Source organism: Rattus rattus, chromosome 6, assembly GCF_011064425.1.
Source record: "Rattus rattus isolate New Zealand chromosome 6, Rrattus_CSIRO_v1, whole genome shotgun sequence".
In the NCBI taxonomy this organism is placed as follows: Eukaryota; Metazoa; Chordata; class Mammalia; order Rodentia; family Muridae; genus Rattus; species Rattus rattus.
This window is the reverse complement of record NC_046159.1, coordinates 60,203,637-60,221,301: the sequence shown is the minus strand read 5'-3', so window position 1 is coordinate 60,221,301 and position 17,665 is coordinate 60,203,637. Positions and strand designations below refer to the sequence as shown.

The window sequence follows — 17,665 nt, the reverse complement described above, 5'->3', positions numbered from 1 at the left end:
GAGGCACAGGCAGTTCTTCCCCATCTGCTACCCATCACCATGGAAACTGCTGGAGGAAGAGATGGAAGGAGGCAGCTTGGGCGAGGCCGTGGGTGCTCTCTCCCTTCTTCCTTCTCCATTAACAAATAGTCCCAGGGAGGCCGCCTCTCCTTCTGTAAGTGTTAAACTAGCAGCAGCATCCTGTGGTGCTCCCAAGGCTCCAGAACATTCTAGATGCTTTGCCATATCACCTTCAGTGGTTCCTCATGAGGTAGGGCATCGCCATTTTTCGTTGTCGGATGTGGAAATTGAACCCAAAGGTGCTAAACAGCTGCCCAAAGTCAGAGGGCGAGGAGGTGGTGTGACGCTCGGCCACCCTGGTACCCAGGTCTGCCTCTTACACTCACCCAAGCACTGTCTCTCCGGGGCAGCAGGGGACAGTGGGGACAGTTAAAGACATGTGTACATATATCCTGAGTACAAAGGCACTGGGAAGTGTTGTGGTGTCTGCCTGTCCCAGGGTGATGGGACTCACCTGAGGAAGTCTGAGGGGCTGGCCTCCAAGAAGCAGGGTTAGGGCCGTTGTTGTGCAGGAGAATGCCATGCACTGAAGGTGCTGCCTAGATGCCTGCATCTGTCGGGAAACTAAATGGATCCTTTTATCTATGGTGGAAACAAACACCAGCAAAGCCACAACCCAAACTCCCAACCCATCCTAAGACACCAGGCACTGCAGATTAGATCATCAGAGCACAACTCTGATGAATGAGCTTCTGTGAGGACATCAGTCTTCTCGGATGTGAGGGTGCGAACACATTGCTGTGTCCTCTACAGGTCCACGGCGAAGAGTCCTCTCCCGTTTCAGGCCTCAGAAGTGACCCCTGGGCAGTTTAACCCTCTGACCTGCAGCCACAGGGTAGACATGTTAGTTCTGGTCCATAACAGCCTCCTGGCTGCTGTCACTTCCTGCTCAGGACTGGCTTGATGTGTTTTTGCCCTTTCACGTCCCTCTGGCAACCAACCAGAAAAGCACCAGTGACTCTCATTTCAAGGATTTCTCCCTGAAATCCAAATCCGAGTAAGGACATCTGAATGGTAGGGATGCAAATTGAGAACAGAGGCTAGATGTGTGAGTGCTTTTAGGGTTAATCTAAATGGCCCACACTGTACACGTACCTCTGACCGAATCATTAAATGTGTTGCCTGAATCCACCTGCACTGCCCCCTCTTCTCTGAGGCATTGTGACCTAGGTACTGTTTGGTTCTCTGGGGTGCTACATCCTAGGCACCATTTTTCTTCTCTGGTGTGTTGTATCCCAGATAATGAACATTCAGTCCTCTGTGCTGTTTCATTCCTGGGTTTTAACACTTGTTATTTCTTCCTCTCTGGGTTCTCTGGGAATTGAGCCCAAGGAAGAATTACTGATACTGTGCTCCATGACGATGAATGCCGGCTCCATAAGTCTTCAGATATTTTCCTTAGGTTCCCTAAGCCTTTCTGGATCCCAAGTTCTCTGTGAGCCCACTGCCCTCTGGTTCACACTGCGGCAGTTCCAAGGACTCCACCCACCCACCCGTGTGCTCTGATTCTTTGCAGGTGTCGGCTCTGTCCAGTGCTGGGGGGACCGAGAACCTCATCCTCCTGGAGCAAGAGAAACACCGTCCGCATGAGGTGGGCTCTGTGCAGTGGGCCGGCAGCACCTTTGGGCCCATGCAGAAGAGCCGGCTGGGAGAGCATGAATTTGAAGCCCTCATGAGGATGCTTGACAACTTAGTGAGTGTCTTGGTACTGTACTTCAGACCACTCTGTGGAGGCTGAGCACCCAGAACCAGACATCTTAAAGTGCTGGGGACAAAAACCACCTCTGTCATGGTTTACTTAGTGAAGGCCTCCAAGTTTTAGCTGCACTTCCTCCAGCGCTTGCTTTTTCCTTCCTCTGCCAAGGTCTCACGTCTGCCTATGCTCTCCATGGGAATCATAGTCCTCCTGTCCACAGCCCCTCCCCATCATCCTATATCCATTAGCCCACACCGCCTCTGCAGTTGGCCCTGATCATCCCTAATGTCACAGCTTTAATCCACACAACTAGCTCCCTGTTCCAAACATCAACGTTACTCTATTCTATGGCAGTGAATGAATGAACCAGTTCACAAGGAATTAGACGGGATGGTTCATTAACAGATACAAAAGGACAGCCTCCTCCTTCATGGAGCTAATGATTGGATTAATAACACGGGGAATCAGAGGAGGTAGGGGAGGGATGCAGTGAGGAGCGAGTTCAGAGGGGTGAGACATGAAGCCTGCCTTCAGAACAGTCCTGCTTGGTTCCCTTCCCTCACCCTCAAGGCCACCTGATGTAATCATGTCAAGGCCACTACAATAATTAATACTTTCCCTCCTTCAGCGCCTCCAAGTCATTGCTCACCCTGTTGCTAGGATGACCATGATGGCTTTGCAATGATGAAATGTGCCTTTAGTGGTGAGAGGGGACTCTGGACACCGTGTGCTGCGTCACTGCACCCAAATGAAGCACCAGGCCTTTGCGGGTAGCTTCCTACAGGAATGGTTTCAAAGCTTTGAGGGAAGCAGATAATTCTACTTAAAGTTTCAGAGAAGAGAGAGAGGAGGGTTCTAACACAATCAGATTTCCCTGGGAATGTTGATGACAGGTGCCAGCTCTATATAACATCAGGGTTTGCTCCTACAAAGGAGCGTTCAAGGGCATTTTACTGTCACAAGTATTTTGATATTTAAAAACTAATGTGTAACACGTGGATTTCCTCATGGCAATGTCATTCATATATATTTATATCTATATCTATCTATATCCGTATATACTGGTATAGATATAGATATAGATATAGATATAGACATAGATATAGATATAGATATAGATACAGATATAGATATAGATACAGATATATAGCATCCTACACTGTTCTCATTCCTCCCATTTGGCTACTGAGCCCACCCATGACCCTCTAGCTGTTCATCATCCATCCCTCAGTCCCCGCTTCTTTTTTTTTTTTTTTTAACGGCGTGCTTAGATTCACATTTTTTTTTTTTATTAACTTGAGTATTTCTTATATACATTTCAAGTGTTATTCCCTTTCCGGTTTCCGGCAAACATCCCCCCCCCTTTTTATGGGTGTTCCTCCCCATCCTCCCCACTTGCCGCCCTCCCCCAACAATCTAGTTCACTGGGGGTTCAGTCTTAGCAGGACCCAGGGCTTCCCCTTCCACTGGTGCTTTCACGCGCATTATACGTTACTCTCCATATCTTGCTTCTTTAAGACCTCTTCCTCCCTCGCTCATGATCTCCTTTCCAGCTTAATGACTTGCAAACGCACATACATGTGTGCACACATGCACATGTCTATAAGGACACACACTTATGACTTTAAATTTGTTATCTTACCTTAATGTTAGCTACTTTAAAAACATATTGGCTACTGGGGGTATAGCTCAGTATATAGACTGTCTGATATGGCATGATATGCCAGGCCCCGCACTGCAAAATTATACACCACCATCAACACTGAAAGCAACACTACTTACAAATTCATCAAAATCATGAGCATTAAGCAGGCCTCATTACTTGTTAAATTTTATGTGCTGGAGATTAAACTCAAGGTTTCACGTGTACAAGCAAGCGTTCTCCCGAGGAGCTATACTGCCCAGCCTTTCTGTTCACACTTTATTTTGAGACATAGGCTCACTAAGTTACCCAGCTAGTCTTGGCTTGCTTTGTAGTCCAGGCAGACCTTGAACTTGTCATGCTCCTGCCTCAGCTTCCTGAACAATTGGATTGACAAACCTGAGTGACTAAGCCCATCTCAACTTGAAAGGCCTGTAACCGGTGGATATTTGGGGTTGAACCAAGTCCTGGTGTGGACCTCTATCCCCCACAACACCTGGCTCTGTTCTGTCCTCTCAGGGCTACAGAACAGGCTATACGTACCGCCACCCCTTCGTCCAAGAGAAAACCAAACACAAAAGTGAAGTGGAGATCCCAGCCACAGTCACTGCCTTTGTGTTCGAAGAGGATGGTGTCCCAGTCCCTGCCCTGCGCCAGCACGCCCAGAAGCAGCAGAAGGAAAAGACCCGCTGGCTTAACACTCCCAACACCTACCTGAGGGTGAACGTGGCCGACGAGGTGCAGAGGAATATGGGCAGTCCCCGACCGAAGACCACGGTGAGAGGGATGTCGGGCCGGCCTGGATGGGGTGGGAAGCAAGTCTGTATTGAGGTTTGGGGCACAAGGAGCAGATTTCTCTGGAGGGAGACAGAACTGGGCACTTCCATCAGCACAGATTCAGGAGAGACTGGGGTCTGGGTTTCACCCTGTGCCTACAGGGGGCTTTGGGAAAGTCCTGGGAGACATGTCGAACCCTGGGCCTGGGGTCTGACACAAACCCAGGAGAAGGACAGGCCGATCGTTTTCCTCTCTCCCTTTCTCCTCACTCACACACATCTCTATTTCATTTTTTTTCTTTCCTGTTTTTCACAGATAAATGTGCTTTTTTTTTTTCTTGGCAAGTACACGGGTTCACATGTATGTGACTCAGATTGATGTATGGAATAATCTTCTATGGTATTCTTTGAGAATAAGCCTATACCTTGCTGATATGGTTAGATTCACTTGCTCTGGAAATCCCATCCATGCCTTCTGAGTTATGGGTGAATCACCACACCATCCAGGTTCCTGGGGATCCACACAGGTCCTTGTGCTTGAAGGGCAGGTGCTGTAACCATGGGACCTGCTCTCTGGTGTTTCATTTTTGTTTTTGTTTTGCTTTTTTTATGGCCCACCGGCCATCCTTGCTATCTATGTCATCTATTACTCATCTTGGCTCTGACCCAAGAAGAGAGAACAACTCTGGGTGACTTGTGGACCTTCCATGCTAGTGGGTGGGGCACCCCAGTGGGAGGAGCACCGGGTGGCCCACACCCAACTCCTTACTTGCCTTGTCAGTGGATGAAGGCTGATGAAGTGGAAAAGTCCAGCAGCGGCATGCCCATACGGATCGAAAACCCAAACCAATTTGTGCCTCTCTACACTGACCCCCAAGAAGTGCTGGACATGAGGAACAAGGTGAGTCTGCCCTTCTACCTGCTTTTCTGAAGGAATCTGCAGTCCCAGAAGTGCAAGCCAAGTTCCTGGATTGAGGAACTCATTGGTACTCCTGGTGTGAGACTGGGTATGGACTCCATCCTGGGCTCAGAGCCTCCTGCAGGACTTACAAGGCAGTCCTCTGTAACCCACTGACGTAGCAGCTTACTTTACATGTTACACACTTACTTTACATGTTAGGTGTGTCTGAAAGACATGTCCACAGAGTGGCCATTTGTGAGCTCAGAGATGCTCAAGGCCAGGTACAGAGGCAGCCCTCAGAATGGCAGATTGGGTTGGAGCAGAGAGGATAGACTCTATGGACAAGACCATGGAGGACCTTGTCAGATCCGTCACAGGCCTCACTGGACACCAGAGGGCCCCTCCATGCTCTGACCCCTTCTCCTCCTCCTCCTATGCAGATTCGAGAACAAAACCGACAAGATATAAAGTCAGCCGGGCCTCAGTCTCAGCTCTTGGCCAGCGTCATCGCCGAGAAGAGCAGGAGTCCGGTACAGCAGAGACCGCCCCCAACTGAAGGGGAAGCTTGTCAGACTCCTGGGGCTGGGCAGGGGACCCCTGTGTCCTCAGGCCCACTCACCCCATGACCTTAGGTGCTGGGCTCTTGCTGCACGGTGAAGGGCCACCACACAGGTGGCTGTGAGGTCCAGGGAGGACAATGTTGGCTCCCTCCTGGGTGCACCAGATAGGGAGCAGCAAGGAGCATCTGTTCATAGGAAGGCTTCTGGCCAGCCCCACACCTCCCGCCATGAGACTCCACGAGGCCCTCTCTCAGTGTCCTGCTGAATTCTGGTGGCCCAAGTGCTTCTGACCCCTGGTTTGGATGTAGCATCATCAGGATACAGGAAGGGGGTTGTGGCTAGGACTGCTGTGCTATGGGGCGGGAAGGGTGAAAAGTAGCCATACAAACGTAGTTAGCGTTAGAAAGCATGGCGTCACTGTTTCTGTGTTTGAGGGGATGGCATCTTGTCTAGGGCTTAGGAGCAGATGGCATTGCAATTCTGCCTTGCGTGGCATCATGGCTGTTCATGGCTTGTGGCAAAGGGTGTGACACTTTCCTAGACAATGGCTAACGGGACGTGCCAGGGCCCATCACTCTCTGCAGAGCATGTTAACGTGATATGGCTGCAGGTCAGGCAGCTGCAGGCTGCACCCGCACATCAGCTTCCTGACCTCCCCCAGCTCAGCCAAGTCAGTGAACTCTGAGCATGCCATAGAGTCAAGGTTAGAAATGACCCGTGATCCCAAGGGGATGAGAGATGAGCACAGGGCAGGACCGTCCTTCAGCAGCTCTGTCCTTCATAGCAGGAGTTCTCAGTGGAGTCCCTCATCCTCCTTGGGGTCTATCTTAGACTCCCCTTTGACTCTGAAACCCATTGCAATAAGCCTATGGTTGCTTCTGTATGAGTGCAGCCCATAAGTGGCGACCAGAAACCATGGTTGCTCTGGGCTCACCTCCCTGAGATCTCACTCTGTTCTCCTCCTCCAATAGTAAGTGATGCCTTCTGATAGGCCACAGTGAGGAAACTGACTTAGGGAAAGGACAGAAGGGTCTGGGTTCAGTCCTCCCTTGAGCAAGAGGGACCAGATGATTCAGAGCCAGGGATTCAACTGAGGTGCAGAGCGGAGGTTCTGTCAGTGCCCCTGCCAGGGCCTCAGGGCCTGGCCTCTTGGTCACCATGACTCCAGGATTCACTGCTTGGACTGAGAATGCTGAAGGCCCTGTATCTTGTTTTAATGCTGCGTGCTGAGGCTTGTGCTGCTCTTGAGGGACCTGGGGGGAGGCAGTGGGGGAGAGGGCTGGGAAGGGGCAGCAGGGGAGAGGGCTGGCATGCTGCTTGCTCTAGCCAATGCTATGCTTGCTAGACTTTGTCTGACTGACTTTGGGCCACCAAATGTATGCACAGTCATGGCTTGGAAGTGTCCGTAGATGGGAATGCAATAAAGGTATGTCTTCTGCTTGGGAGCATCTTTGATTTCATTTCAAGGGCAAAGGGTGGACCCCTATATTCGCCAGGAAAGGTACAGAGCCTAAGTGTTGGGAGGATATAGCAATGGAGAGAAGGAACAAGCCCTACCCCAAGGCCCCAAGCTTGGTTCCGAGGAGCACATGTCACTTCTCTAGCAAGACAGCTGACTGCCACTTGAGAGAAGCTCCAGCTTGGGCCCCAGCACAGCGGTCAGAGAGCGACACACACTTTGGTTAACTTTCAGTCTACAGAGAGCCAGCTGGCGTCCAAGGGCAATGCAGATACCAAAGATGAATCGGAGGAGACGGTGCCCAACCCCTTCAGCCAACTCACTGACCAGGAGCTGGAGGAGTACAAGAAGGAGGTGGAAAGGAAGAAGCTAGAACAGGAGCAAGAAGGTAAACCTGTGTGAGCCATAGCTCTCCCAGCCTAGAGAGTAGAACTCAGACCCCAGTGAGGACCTTCTTGCCCCATCACCAAATAGCACCCCTGCTAGAGGAATATAGCATGATCCAGCACCTCGTAGTGACACGGGCAGGCACCTTCGTGACCTCAGTGACCTACTCACTGGCTATGAAGGAGTTAGTGCTCGTAAAATATTTGGACTTGTGCCTTTGATCGTGACAAAGCTCAGTAAAACAGGTCAATGGCTGCAACGAGACTGGTGTGACAGTCACGTGAAGTCTCGAGTGAGTCTATCAGGATTCTATTAGCTGACACCTCTCTCCTTGCTTCATAGTCTTGCATCCAGCCGGTTCCTCTATGGTGAAACTCCTAGTATCTTGATGTGCTGGTCCACGCTTTGTTCCCTTCTGGGCTAGCCTGAACCAAGTCATCTATACTCAGGCTCTACCTCAAATCTCTCTCTGCCTAGGAAGGCCACCTCTCACCCTTTCCACTCTGCCCAAAGGAACTGTCTCCTCTCCTTGTTTCAAGAGCACCCAGGACCTGAAATCCACTTAGACTGAGCTGTAATTTACCAGGGGCAGGGGTGGGGCTCTCCACCCTCCCCTTGTCTCAGGAAGGTGTGGACTAACTGAGTTAACTGGTAATCTAGCTACGGCAAGCAAACCCGAGAGCCAGCGGTCGGGTCTGCCTCCATCTGTGCGTGTATTACAGCAACCCCTGCAGCACCATCTCGTCCAGCACAGGGCACCCTCCTGACACCTTACTTTCCCATGGGGCAGCCATGTGGTAGACAAGACACACTATCACTCCGATTGCCCCCTTTTGGTCCCCCAGGAAGGAGCAGAGGCAAACCTGAGCTATGGAGGGCCTGCAGCTCTCCCGCCAGAAGTAACTAAGTAGAACAGCACTGGGTCTCACGTCCGCCCCGCCCCTCTTGCCTCTCTATGACTTGTGTGCTAAGGTGCGCTTGTTGTCTTCAGGGGAGAAGGACGTGGCCGCAGAGGAGCCTGGTTCACCTGTAAAGTCCACACCTGCGTCTCCTGTGCAGAGCCCAACGAGGGCAGGGACCAAGAGCCCAGCGGTCTCTCCTTCCAAGGCTTCGGAGGGTGAGTGGAGCTGAGCAGGCTTTAATAGATGCCTGTGTGCGAGACAGGGTGGTCTGCACACTGGAGAGAACTGCTGTTGGTTGGAAGAACAGCCGCACTCGCATGGGGAAACACCCCCTCTCAGACAGTTCTAGGTAATCTGAGCAAGATTCCCGTTGTCTTACTAGTGAGCTATGCTGATGCAGCCAAAGCCCTGTCAAGCAGAGGTAAAGGACTGACCCATAGCCTCCCTGCCCCAGCTGGCCAGTTGTCCCCCTCCCCCAGCTGGCCAGTTGTCCCCCTCCCCCAGCTGGCCAGTTGTCCCCCTCTCCCAGCTGGCCAGTTGTCCCCCTCTCCCAGCTGGCCAGTTGTCCCCCTCCCCCAGCTGGCCTGTTGTCCCCCTCCCCCAGCTGGCCAGTTGTCCCCCTCCCCCAGCTGGCCAGTTGTCCCCCTCCCCCAGCTGGCCAGTTGTCCCCCTTCCCCAGCTGGCCAGTTGTCCCCCTTCCCCAGCTGGCCAGTTGTCCCCCTCCCCCAGCTGGCCAGTTGTCCCCCTCCCCCAGCTGGCCAGTTGTCCCCCTCCCCCAGCTGGCCAGGTGTCCCCCTCCCCCAGCTGGTTAGTGGTCCTCAGGTGCTAATGCTAGGAGGATCTCTATAAAGTTGAAGGCTCTGCTCTGTCGGGTCTGAGATGGGGCCTGAGACTCTGCATTTCTCAGGGAGTGACACCTAATGGTGTCATCGTCAGTCTTGACTGTGTATTGGAACCCCTTGGTGAAGTTAGGCGGCTCTGCTGCCTGGAACCCATCTTTCAGCCTCTCTCTAGGGCAATCTAAAATGTGAACCAGTTGAAAACAGCGTCATTTAGAGAGGCACTAGTTTAGATATTAGAATTCCAGGCCCAACCAAACTGCTAGTTTTAGCAGTTCAGAGACCTCCATCTGTGCCTCAATTTCCCTGTGCGTCTAATGGAATTATTAATGCTTTTCTTTGTCACAGTCCTTCTGTGTCTAAGGGAGTGTTGATGAATGGCAGCATACTTTGACGGACTAAGAGCATAATTTGATCATAGGCCCTGATTATTATTAAGACACACATACTGACAATATTGTATGGCCCCTCAACACCTCCAGGCTGCTCCACTGGGCCCCCTGAGAAACTCCACCAAAGATGGCACCCTGTGACCCAGAGGACAGTCTCTGCTGGGCTGCTGGGACCCCTTCCTTGATGAGTGGTCACACGTGTGATTCTGATAGCACCTTCACCCTGAGCTTCTTCCCCAAGCCAACCACTGCCTCAAGTACAGACCTAGGCTTGCTGGAGAAAACCAATCTACTTGAGGCCAGTGCTCCAAGTGGATGCCCCTCCCTCCTCTCCACTGGCTGTACGTGCTCATTGTGTCTCACCATGGTGTGTTGTCAACCTGTCCACAATGTCTTCCTTTCTCTTCCCATTTGTGCTTTCATCAAAGGGTTTTCCTCCGAGTCTGAATACTTGTCTCTGTAGTAAGTATAGAGAGGCTGCTCGCTTCCCAACTCACCTGGCACTCGAAACATAGAGGGAGGAACTTTTTAAAAGAAATCTGTCCCTTCCAAGGTTTTCATCTTGGATCCCACAGCTCTGCCTTTGGAAAGTCTCTTAGATGTAAAATTTATGACCAATTCCACCTGTGCTGTGCATGGACTAGGCTTCCTGAAAGAGACATGGAGTCACACACACACACACACACACACACACACACACACACACACACACACACACACACACATACACGCTCACTCACACAAGTCCCATAAGGATGGGTAGGAGATGTCAGAAGAGTGTCATGGTCAACACGAATCAATCATTGGCCCTGCTTTGACACCTCTAGGGAACTTCTAGAACTTTGAGCAGAGCCTGGATTCTATCTTTCCAGACCCCATGTGTCTCCTAGTGGTGTGCAGAGGGTCTGGGCTGTCTGTCCATTAGCACAGGAGTGTAGGCTGCAGGGGAGAATTATAAGGAGAGCCGAGAAGGGCTCGTGGTAGACGGGACGAATCAGGAGATTCTGTTCCTGAGAGGGGTGAGAGTGGAAGGATGGAAGTGTCAATCACCCATTACTGGGCATCACATTCACTGTGGCCAGAGTTCCGGTTCTCTCTGGTGCAAATCTACCACTGTTCTTGGGTTGTAGAATAACAAAAGTTATGGTTTTCTCTAAAAATGCTTTCTGTACCACAGACAGCTTGGAACATGGCTACTTGACAGAATGTGATGAGATGTGAGCTATAGTGTGGTGTGGCTGGGTGGCCTGGACCAGCTCCTTGGGGTACGCAGGATGGACTCCTACACAGTAACTATGTGCCCACATGTGTCCTACCCGTGAGATCAAGGGCGACTGTTTCCAGCCATCTGTTACTGCACTCCAGGTCCTCTCCTGCTGAGTCCCCATAATGTCACTCTCTGCCTATGTTCCCAATCTTAACCTTGTACTGTCAACCTTTCCAACCCCCTTCACATCTGTTCACCAGGATACTTCCTTCTCTTTGACTAAGTCCTGACTGATGTTCTCCCTACTGACCTGCCCCACAGGGAATACCCAGGACTACAGACTGAGCTGCAAAAAAAAAAGTTCATGTTTCCTGTTAGATAGTCGCTGATGAATCCATTATTTAAAACAAGCCACTCAAAGCACTTCAGAGTGGGCTGGGAAATGGTCCAATGGATATAAGTGCTTGCTGCACAAACATGTGAAATCCAACCAGGCATGGCAGTCCCTGTCATCCCAGAACTCAAGATGCAGAGGCAGAGGAGCCCCAGGATAAACTGGCTAGTTGGTCTAGCCAATCAGTGAGCTCTGGGTTCAATTGAGAGACCCTGACTCAATAAGTAAAATGGAGACCCATCAAGGACCACAGCTGACATCAGCTGTGGGTCTCCACAGGGAACAGAGGTGAGAGGAGAAAATGACCAAAATTTCAATGTGCTCACATAAATCCATTCTTCCTATAGACTGTGTTCTTTGAATTGTGAATTACTAGTCCTAGATGCTGCCAGCCTCCAACACTTAGGCAAGTTAGCTCAGTAGCATCAGATCACTGTTCAACCATGGTCCGCAGTGAGTTCTGTGGATTGGCTGGAGTTGACTGGGCTTAGCCCAGGGGGTCTTCTTCCCTGTGTGCTATCAACCAAGGCCACAGTCATCTATGAGCATGACTAGGCCAGGACTTCCAAGGTGGTACACACATATGGCTGACTCCTTGGCAGAGACAGGAAGAAGCAGGCTCAACTGGGACACTGGGGTAGCTTATTAGTCTCTGTCTGTGCCTCACCCTCTCTCACTTTGTTCACCCTTCCTCTCTCATGTGGTCTCTCTACATTTCCATTAGTGTCATTGGTCTTTATCCGTGGTGGCCTAGGTCTCCCAAAGCTGTTAGGCAAAAATGTCTAGACCTTCTAGGTCTTTGGCCTGCAGCTCTGCAGCACTCCCCTGCATTCTGGCTGCTACCAGAAGCCTTGGACCCAACGGGGACAACATGACACTGAGGCTTTGCACACTAGGACCTGAGCTGTTGCACATGTCATTAGTATACCCAGTACTTACGGGAACTTTGATTCTCAGCCAAGGAGGGGCATATTCTGAACACAAATGTCCCATTGTGCAGCCAATGGTCTTTTTTATGTCAAAATGGCCTGATGACTTGATTAAAAAAACAACAACAGGAATTTAGAGAGGTAGAGATGTAGCTCAATGGTACAGCACTTGCCTAGAATGTGTGAGACAAAATAACACACACAATAACACACACACACACACACACACACACACACACACACACACACACACACTTTGGGACCCACCCACTGCCTCAGGGACCTAACATGGAGAAAGACTGCATTTGCACAAGTTGAATCTGGATCATTCTTTCAGACACTGCTATTCAGGAATTTAAAGGACAGAAGCTGGCTCAGGGTTCTGTGGACCAGCCTCCTGCTCACAGAGCCTCAGAGGCAGTTGTTAGTGCTGGGCTAGCCTTCTGCTCCCTGTTGTGTGCTCTGAGTGCCTCGTGGACCTTCGCGATCCTTGCAGCATGGTACCCCAGCCCTGTGTCGGTGCCGATCATGAGCGATACTTCCCCCAACCTTTAATGAGCCTTTTCTTTGCTTCTGCATGCAAAGGCGAAGAGCCCTCTTCACTGGGGAAAGAACAGTGCATGGTGGTCACCAGTCCTGCATGCACTGGGACATAGACCAGGGTTAGTCTGGTTGACCTGCGTTCAGCAAACCCACATCCAGGTCCTCCCCTTATCCCCCTTCCTGTTGCCAAGTGGCAGGTCAGACTACTTATCTGTCACGTGTTAGGTAAAGTCACATGCCTTTAGTCATGAGTATATTCCTGAGGTTAGATGTGGCCTCCTCCACAGACATGCCAGCAGTGAGGAGAGGCCAGGTATCCTCTGTGGAACCTGTACCTGACCTTGCTCAGAGAGAAGCTCAAGCGGGTAGTTCCTGATTGGGAGACGTCTGCACTTAAGTGAGAGGGATTTGTGTTTTGAGTGGAGAACAAAGACAGCCAATGTAACATGAGCACGTTGCAGTGGGCTTAGAGAAGGCAAGTTGGTTGTTAATCTCAGTGGAAGCTGCACGGAGTGTAACTGAACCCAACGTTGGGGAGATATGTACTTGGATGGGTGGGCAGGAGTGGGCTGGGTTGTGTTGTATTGGGGTGGAGACCAGGAAGCTGGGGGAGTGACCTCAGCTGTCCTGAGCACAGATTTTCCCTGAATCATCCACTTTCCCTATTTCTCCTCTTCCTCTCCCAGTTTCCTAGGAGACAGAACTTGCAACTTTACAGTCTCTGTCCCTTCTACCAAGTGTCCCCAGTTCCATGAGCACCTCCAAGCACCCCCCATTCAAGCATACATGAGTCCCACTGCACTCATCTCTTGGGGTCTCTCCCAGATACTCTTTAACTTCATTTTCCGGAGCTGCTCTCAGGGGAGAGAGTTGGCTCTGAGCCAGTCCTTGGTGTTTCACCTGCCAACTCTCCAGCGGTCTCTGTACCGATGGGGGTGGGTACACTGGCTGTGCTCGGTTTAATATTGCTTTCTCAAGACAGCACAGACACCAGGGGCTGTGGACCTGCTTGATATAAGTGAAGAGACCTGAACAGGGACCTGGGAGAAGGACTGAACTACAGCCAGGACATGAGTCACCACGGATGGACATGACGGGTGGGGGTGACAGTGTTCGAGGGATTCCGTTACCACGTTCACCTGGCCGCTCATACATTCTGCCGTCTGTGACTTTCATGGGCCTTCCCCGGTGCCTTCCAGGGGCTAGACATGTGCGTGGCACAGCTTCACCCTCTTTCCATTTAGAATGGAGAGGTGGTGTGCTCACATGGACTCAGTTGGGGACAGACGTTTCTATAGTGGGTGCAGGAAGGATGGAAGTGGGTGTAAGGTCAAGAAAGACACTGAGGAGACAAAGTATTCAAACACATCTGTTATATAAGGTTACACTTGGGGAATGGAGAGACAAGAAGGACCTCCTCCAGATAGCCCAACCCGGGGTGACAGGGAAGGGACAAGGGACAGTTGAGGAGACCAAGTCGAAGGTTGGGGGAAAACAGGAGAGAGAACAGAGAGGATCGTGCCCTAACAGATTTATGGCATTGGGGTACACTGCCAGATGACAGCCTCGGGAATGTACACGGAGGTGAGGGGACTAGAGCTCAGGCGGTGGGAATCAGGACTATACATTTTGACAGGCTCTCGTGTGGAAAGTTGGATGAATGAGAGGTGACAGCCGGTCTCTGATACTAAAAGGGAACACACCTTCGGGGGGGTCTAAAAGAACTTTGGCATGTCACCTCAAGGAGGAAGGAAAAGCCTCACCATAAGGTCTTTCCAGGTTGTTAACCCATCCCATTCTGACTGCTTTATACTCATCCCCATCCACACAGATTATAGTCCCAGGATCCCTCTGCGGCGGGAACTCTAGGATTTTTTTCTTCACCCATTTCTGCAGCATTGGCTTCACCTTCCCCTGCGGCTCATATTCCCAGATAGCAGAGCATGTGCCAGTCCTGGTGGTGATGCTCCCGCTCAACAGTGCCCACGATCATATCACACACACACACACACACACACACATATATACACATATACACACATACACACATATACACACATACACACACACACACACACATACACACATACACACACACACACATACACACACATACACACACATACACACACATACACACATACACACACATACACACATATACACACACACACACACATATATACACACACACACACACAAACACACACACACACACACATATACACACATACACACACACACACATACACACACACACACACACACACACACACACACACACACACACATACACACACACACACACACACACACACACACACCCCTCTCACAGATTACATACATGCACACATACATCATCTATACCACACGATGCTCACCTCTCACACACCAGCAGGCCACTCAACCCCTGGATGAGAAGCATGTGGAGGGAGAAGCCCAGACCTGAGTCTGCACTGTGCAGCTCTGTTCTGGCTGTGTAACGGGGAGAAGGGAGCCAGCCGGTCTTTAGTTCACTTTCTGTGTTTCTGAGTCTGTGGCATTATAGTCCCTTCCATCCTCTGCATAGTTGGGAAGAGGGGACAGCTGGGGACTTCAGTGCCTGGGGTCTGAGCATGCGTCCCTTAAGTGTGGGACCTGGTGATCCCAGGTAGAATAGAGACCTGAGCCCTGGCAGCCACTACAATGAAAGAACCTCCTTCGATTGATGATCCTAACATGGAAATGTTGGGTCCTTTCTGTTCCTCCTCTCTGCCCCCTGGGAAGACATTGGGTCCCTAAGCTCCCTGCTGCTGTTTAGGTCTGAAGACCTGTGATCACCATGTCTAGATTGGTGCCTCCACTGAGACAACCATGGGCTGCCCTCAGCTGCTCTCCTCTCTTGGGTGGGTCCCTTCATTCACGCTGAATTAAGTGCTTGTTCAGAAGCAAGCCAACATCCGCTTCAATATGTAGACAAGAACCCAGAGTGCAGTGGGTGTTTCCTGGGCAGTGGTGAGAGGTGAGACCGCCATCCCTCCTCTGTTCCTCCCCCACCCCATGTCAGCCTGTACTTCCCTAGCTCCAGGTCTCCCTAGAAGTGGTTCTGTTGACCCCTTGAACACTCACCTTCATGAAATCTCACAGGCTGGGTCTTCTGGTCTTTTCCTAGATGCCAAGAAGACAGAAGTCAGCGAAGCCAGCACAGAGCCTGAGCCAGAGAAACCAGAAGGGGTGGTGGTGAATGGGAAGGAGGAGGAGCCGAGTGTGGAAGAAGTCCTCAGCAAAGGGCCGGGCCAGATGACCACCAACGCTGACACTGATGGCGACAGTTACAAGGACAAAACCGAGTCAGTTACCAGTGGCCCCTTGTCCCCAGAGGGCTCGCCCTCTAAGTCACCCTCCAAAAAGAAAAAGAAATTCCGAACCCCCTCCTTCCTGAAGAAGAGCAAGAAGAAGGAGAAGGTGGAATCCTGATTAGTGGCTCAGTGGGTCCTGACGCATCCCTGCCCTCCTTCCTTACCTTCTCCCAACTCTGACCCTGGAGCACAGGGCCAAGGAGGGCAAGAGGAGATCCTGGGATACACTCAGAGGGGAACTTAGAGCCTGCCTTCCCAGAGCAGCCAGGTGTCTTGTCCACAGTCACAGTTAGTTGGCAGCAAAGCCTGCCCTAGATTTGAGCTTCCTGACTCCCGTGGTCATCCTCTGCCCTCTGTTCAACACTGCCTAGTCCTGGGCTGCCTATGTTAGGACACCACCTGCCCACCTGAGCCCAGGGTAGGAAGGCCAAACACCAGGCACTGTCACGGATGCTCACAGACCAAGGCTTCTTCTGAGTAAGGTCCATCTCTTCCCAGGAACCCTGCCTCCTGCTGATGGAGCTGCCTCCACAGCAAGAAGCCATGCTTCTCTCTTGGGTCCCCCCCCCCCCCCACCCCTGCTCAAAGTAACCAGAGAGACTGATCTGTCCCCGCCAATAGAAGTTAATCTTTGATCCCTGGGCTGATGGCTTAGCTTGCACTCTCCCAAACACTAACCCTGAGCTTTCTCCATGGAACCCATTGAGTGATGGATGGAAAAACTCTAAGAGCCAACAAATAGAGGGTGAAGTAAGTCAGCCTGGTGAGTGGGCAGGGCCGGGGGGCACCGATCTATGAGCCCAGGAGCCTGACCTGTCTGTACTGTGCATCTCACAGGCTGAAAAATTAAACCCAACTGTAGCTTAAGAAAAAGTCTTATGCTCAGGGAAGAAGTCCTGGGACATCAAATTCTGTTGCTGGCATTGAGTTGTGCAAGGAGGTCAGACACCCATTTGGCTTTGCATGCTATGCAGGGCTGTACCTGCCTCACTCTTGCCTGGCAGCCAAGTGTCCCCTGGCCTTCCCATATCTCCAAAAGCTCTTGCCCACAGACCAGAAGATGCTCTTGGCATCTCAACCTTGGCTCTTTGGGTCCCAACTCTGAGTCAGAGGGTCCAGCAGAGGATGGTCAGAAATGAGTCCTTTGGGGCTAATTCTCTCTCACCAACTTTCAAAGACATGGCTGACATTCCCAACCCCATCACCCTCTTGCACCCTGGGCCTTGGCAATAGGCAGAGCTGTTGTTTTAAATGCCAACACTGGTTTCCCCCCATATCCTCCCAACAAGTAGTGTTGGTTAATGAACACTTCTGGCTCCAAGACAATCCATCTTCCTGAAAGCACAGCGTCTTCAGAGTATTTCTCTCTTTTCGCCCTGGTTATTGTAAGAGTGTTTTTGAAGTTTCTCGACTCATCGTTTTTCACTTTGCACACGTGTGACTACGAGCACGGCACAGGCCTCCCCTCTGCTCTCTCAACCCTCCACAGACTGAACCCTTTCAGGGACAACTGACTTGCTGAGCAGGGTGCGAAGGCTGGGTTTGAACCCCGGTCTGTCCGAGCCGAGTCCTGCCTCTTCCCAGCTGTGGTGAATGGACAATGGCCTTGGCCCATTAGCCATCCCTACAGTTGGTCTTGG

At 51.2% G+C, this 17,665-nt stretch overlaps 1 protein-coding gene across 1 annotated transcript in view; it reads left to right on the top strand.

The window, feature by feature from the left end:
- Positions 1-17,431, top strand: part of Add2 (adducin 2) — a 34,876-nt gene extending 17,445 nt beyond the window's left edge. Inside the window, exons 8-14 of the mRNA XM_032906175.1 lie at positions 1,577-1,753; positions 3,918-4,175; positions 4,956-5,075; positions 5,516-5,605; positions 7,329-7,482; positions 8,473-8,598; positions 15,839-17,431. Coding sequence (XP_032762066.1) covers positions 1,577-1,753; positions 3,918-4,175; positions 4,956-5,075; positions 5,516-5,605; positions 7,329-7,482; positions 8,473-8,598; positions 15,839-16,143 — 1,230 coding nt within the window. The 3' untranslated portion in view covers positions 16,144-17,431. The remainder of the gene's footprint in view (positions 1-1,576; positions 1,754-3,917; positions 4,176-4,955; positions 5,076-5,515; positions 5,606-7,328; positions 7,483-8,472; positions 8,599-15,838) is intronic.
- The last annotated feature ends 234 nt before the right edge of the window (positions 17,432-17,665 follow it).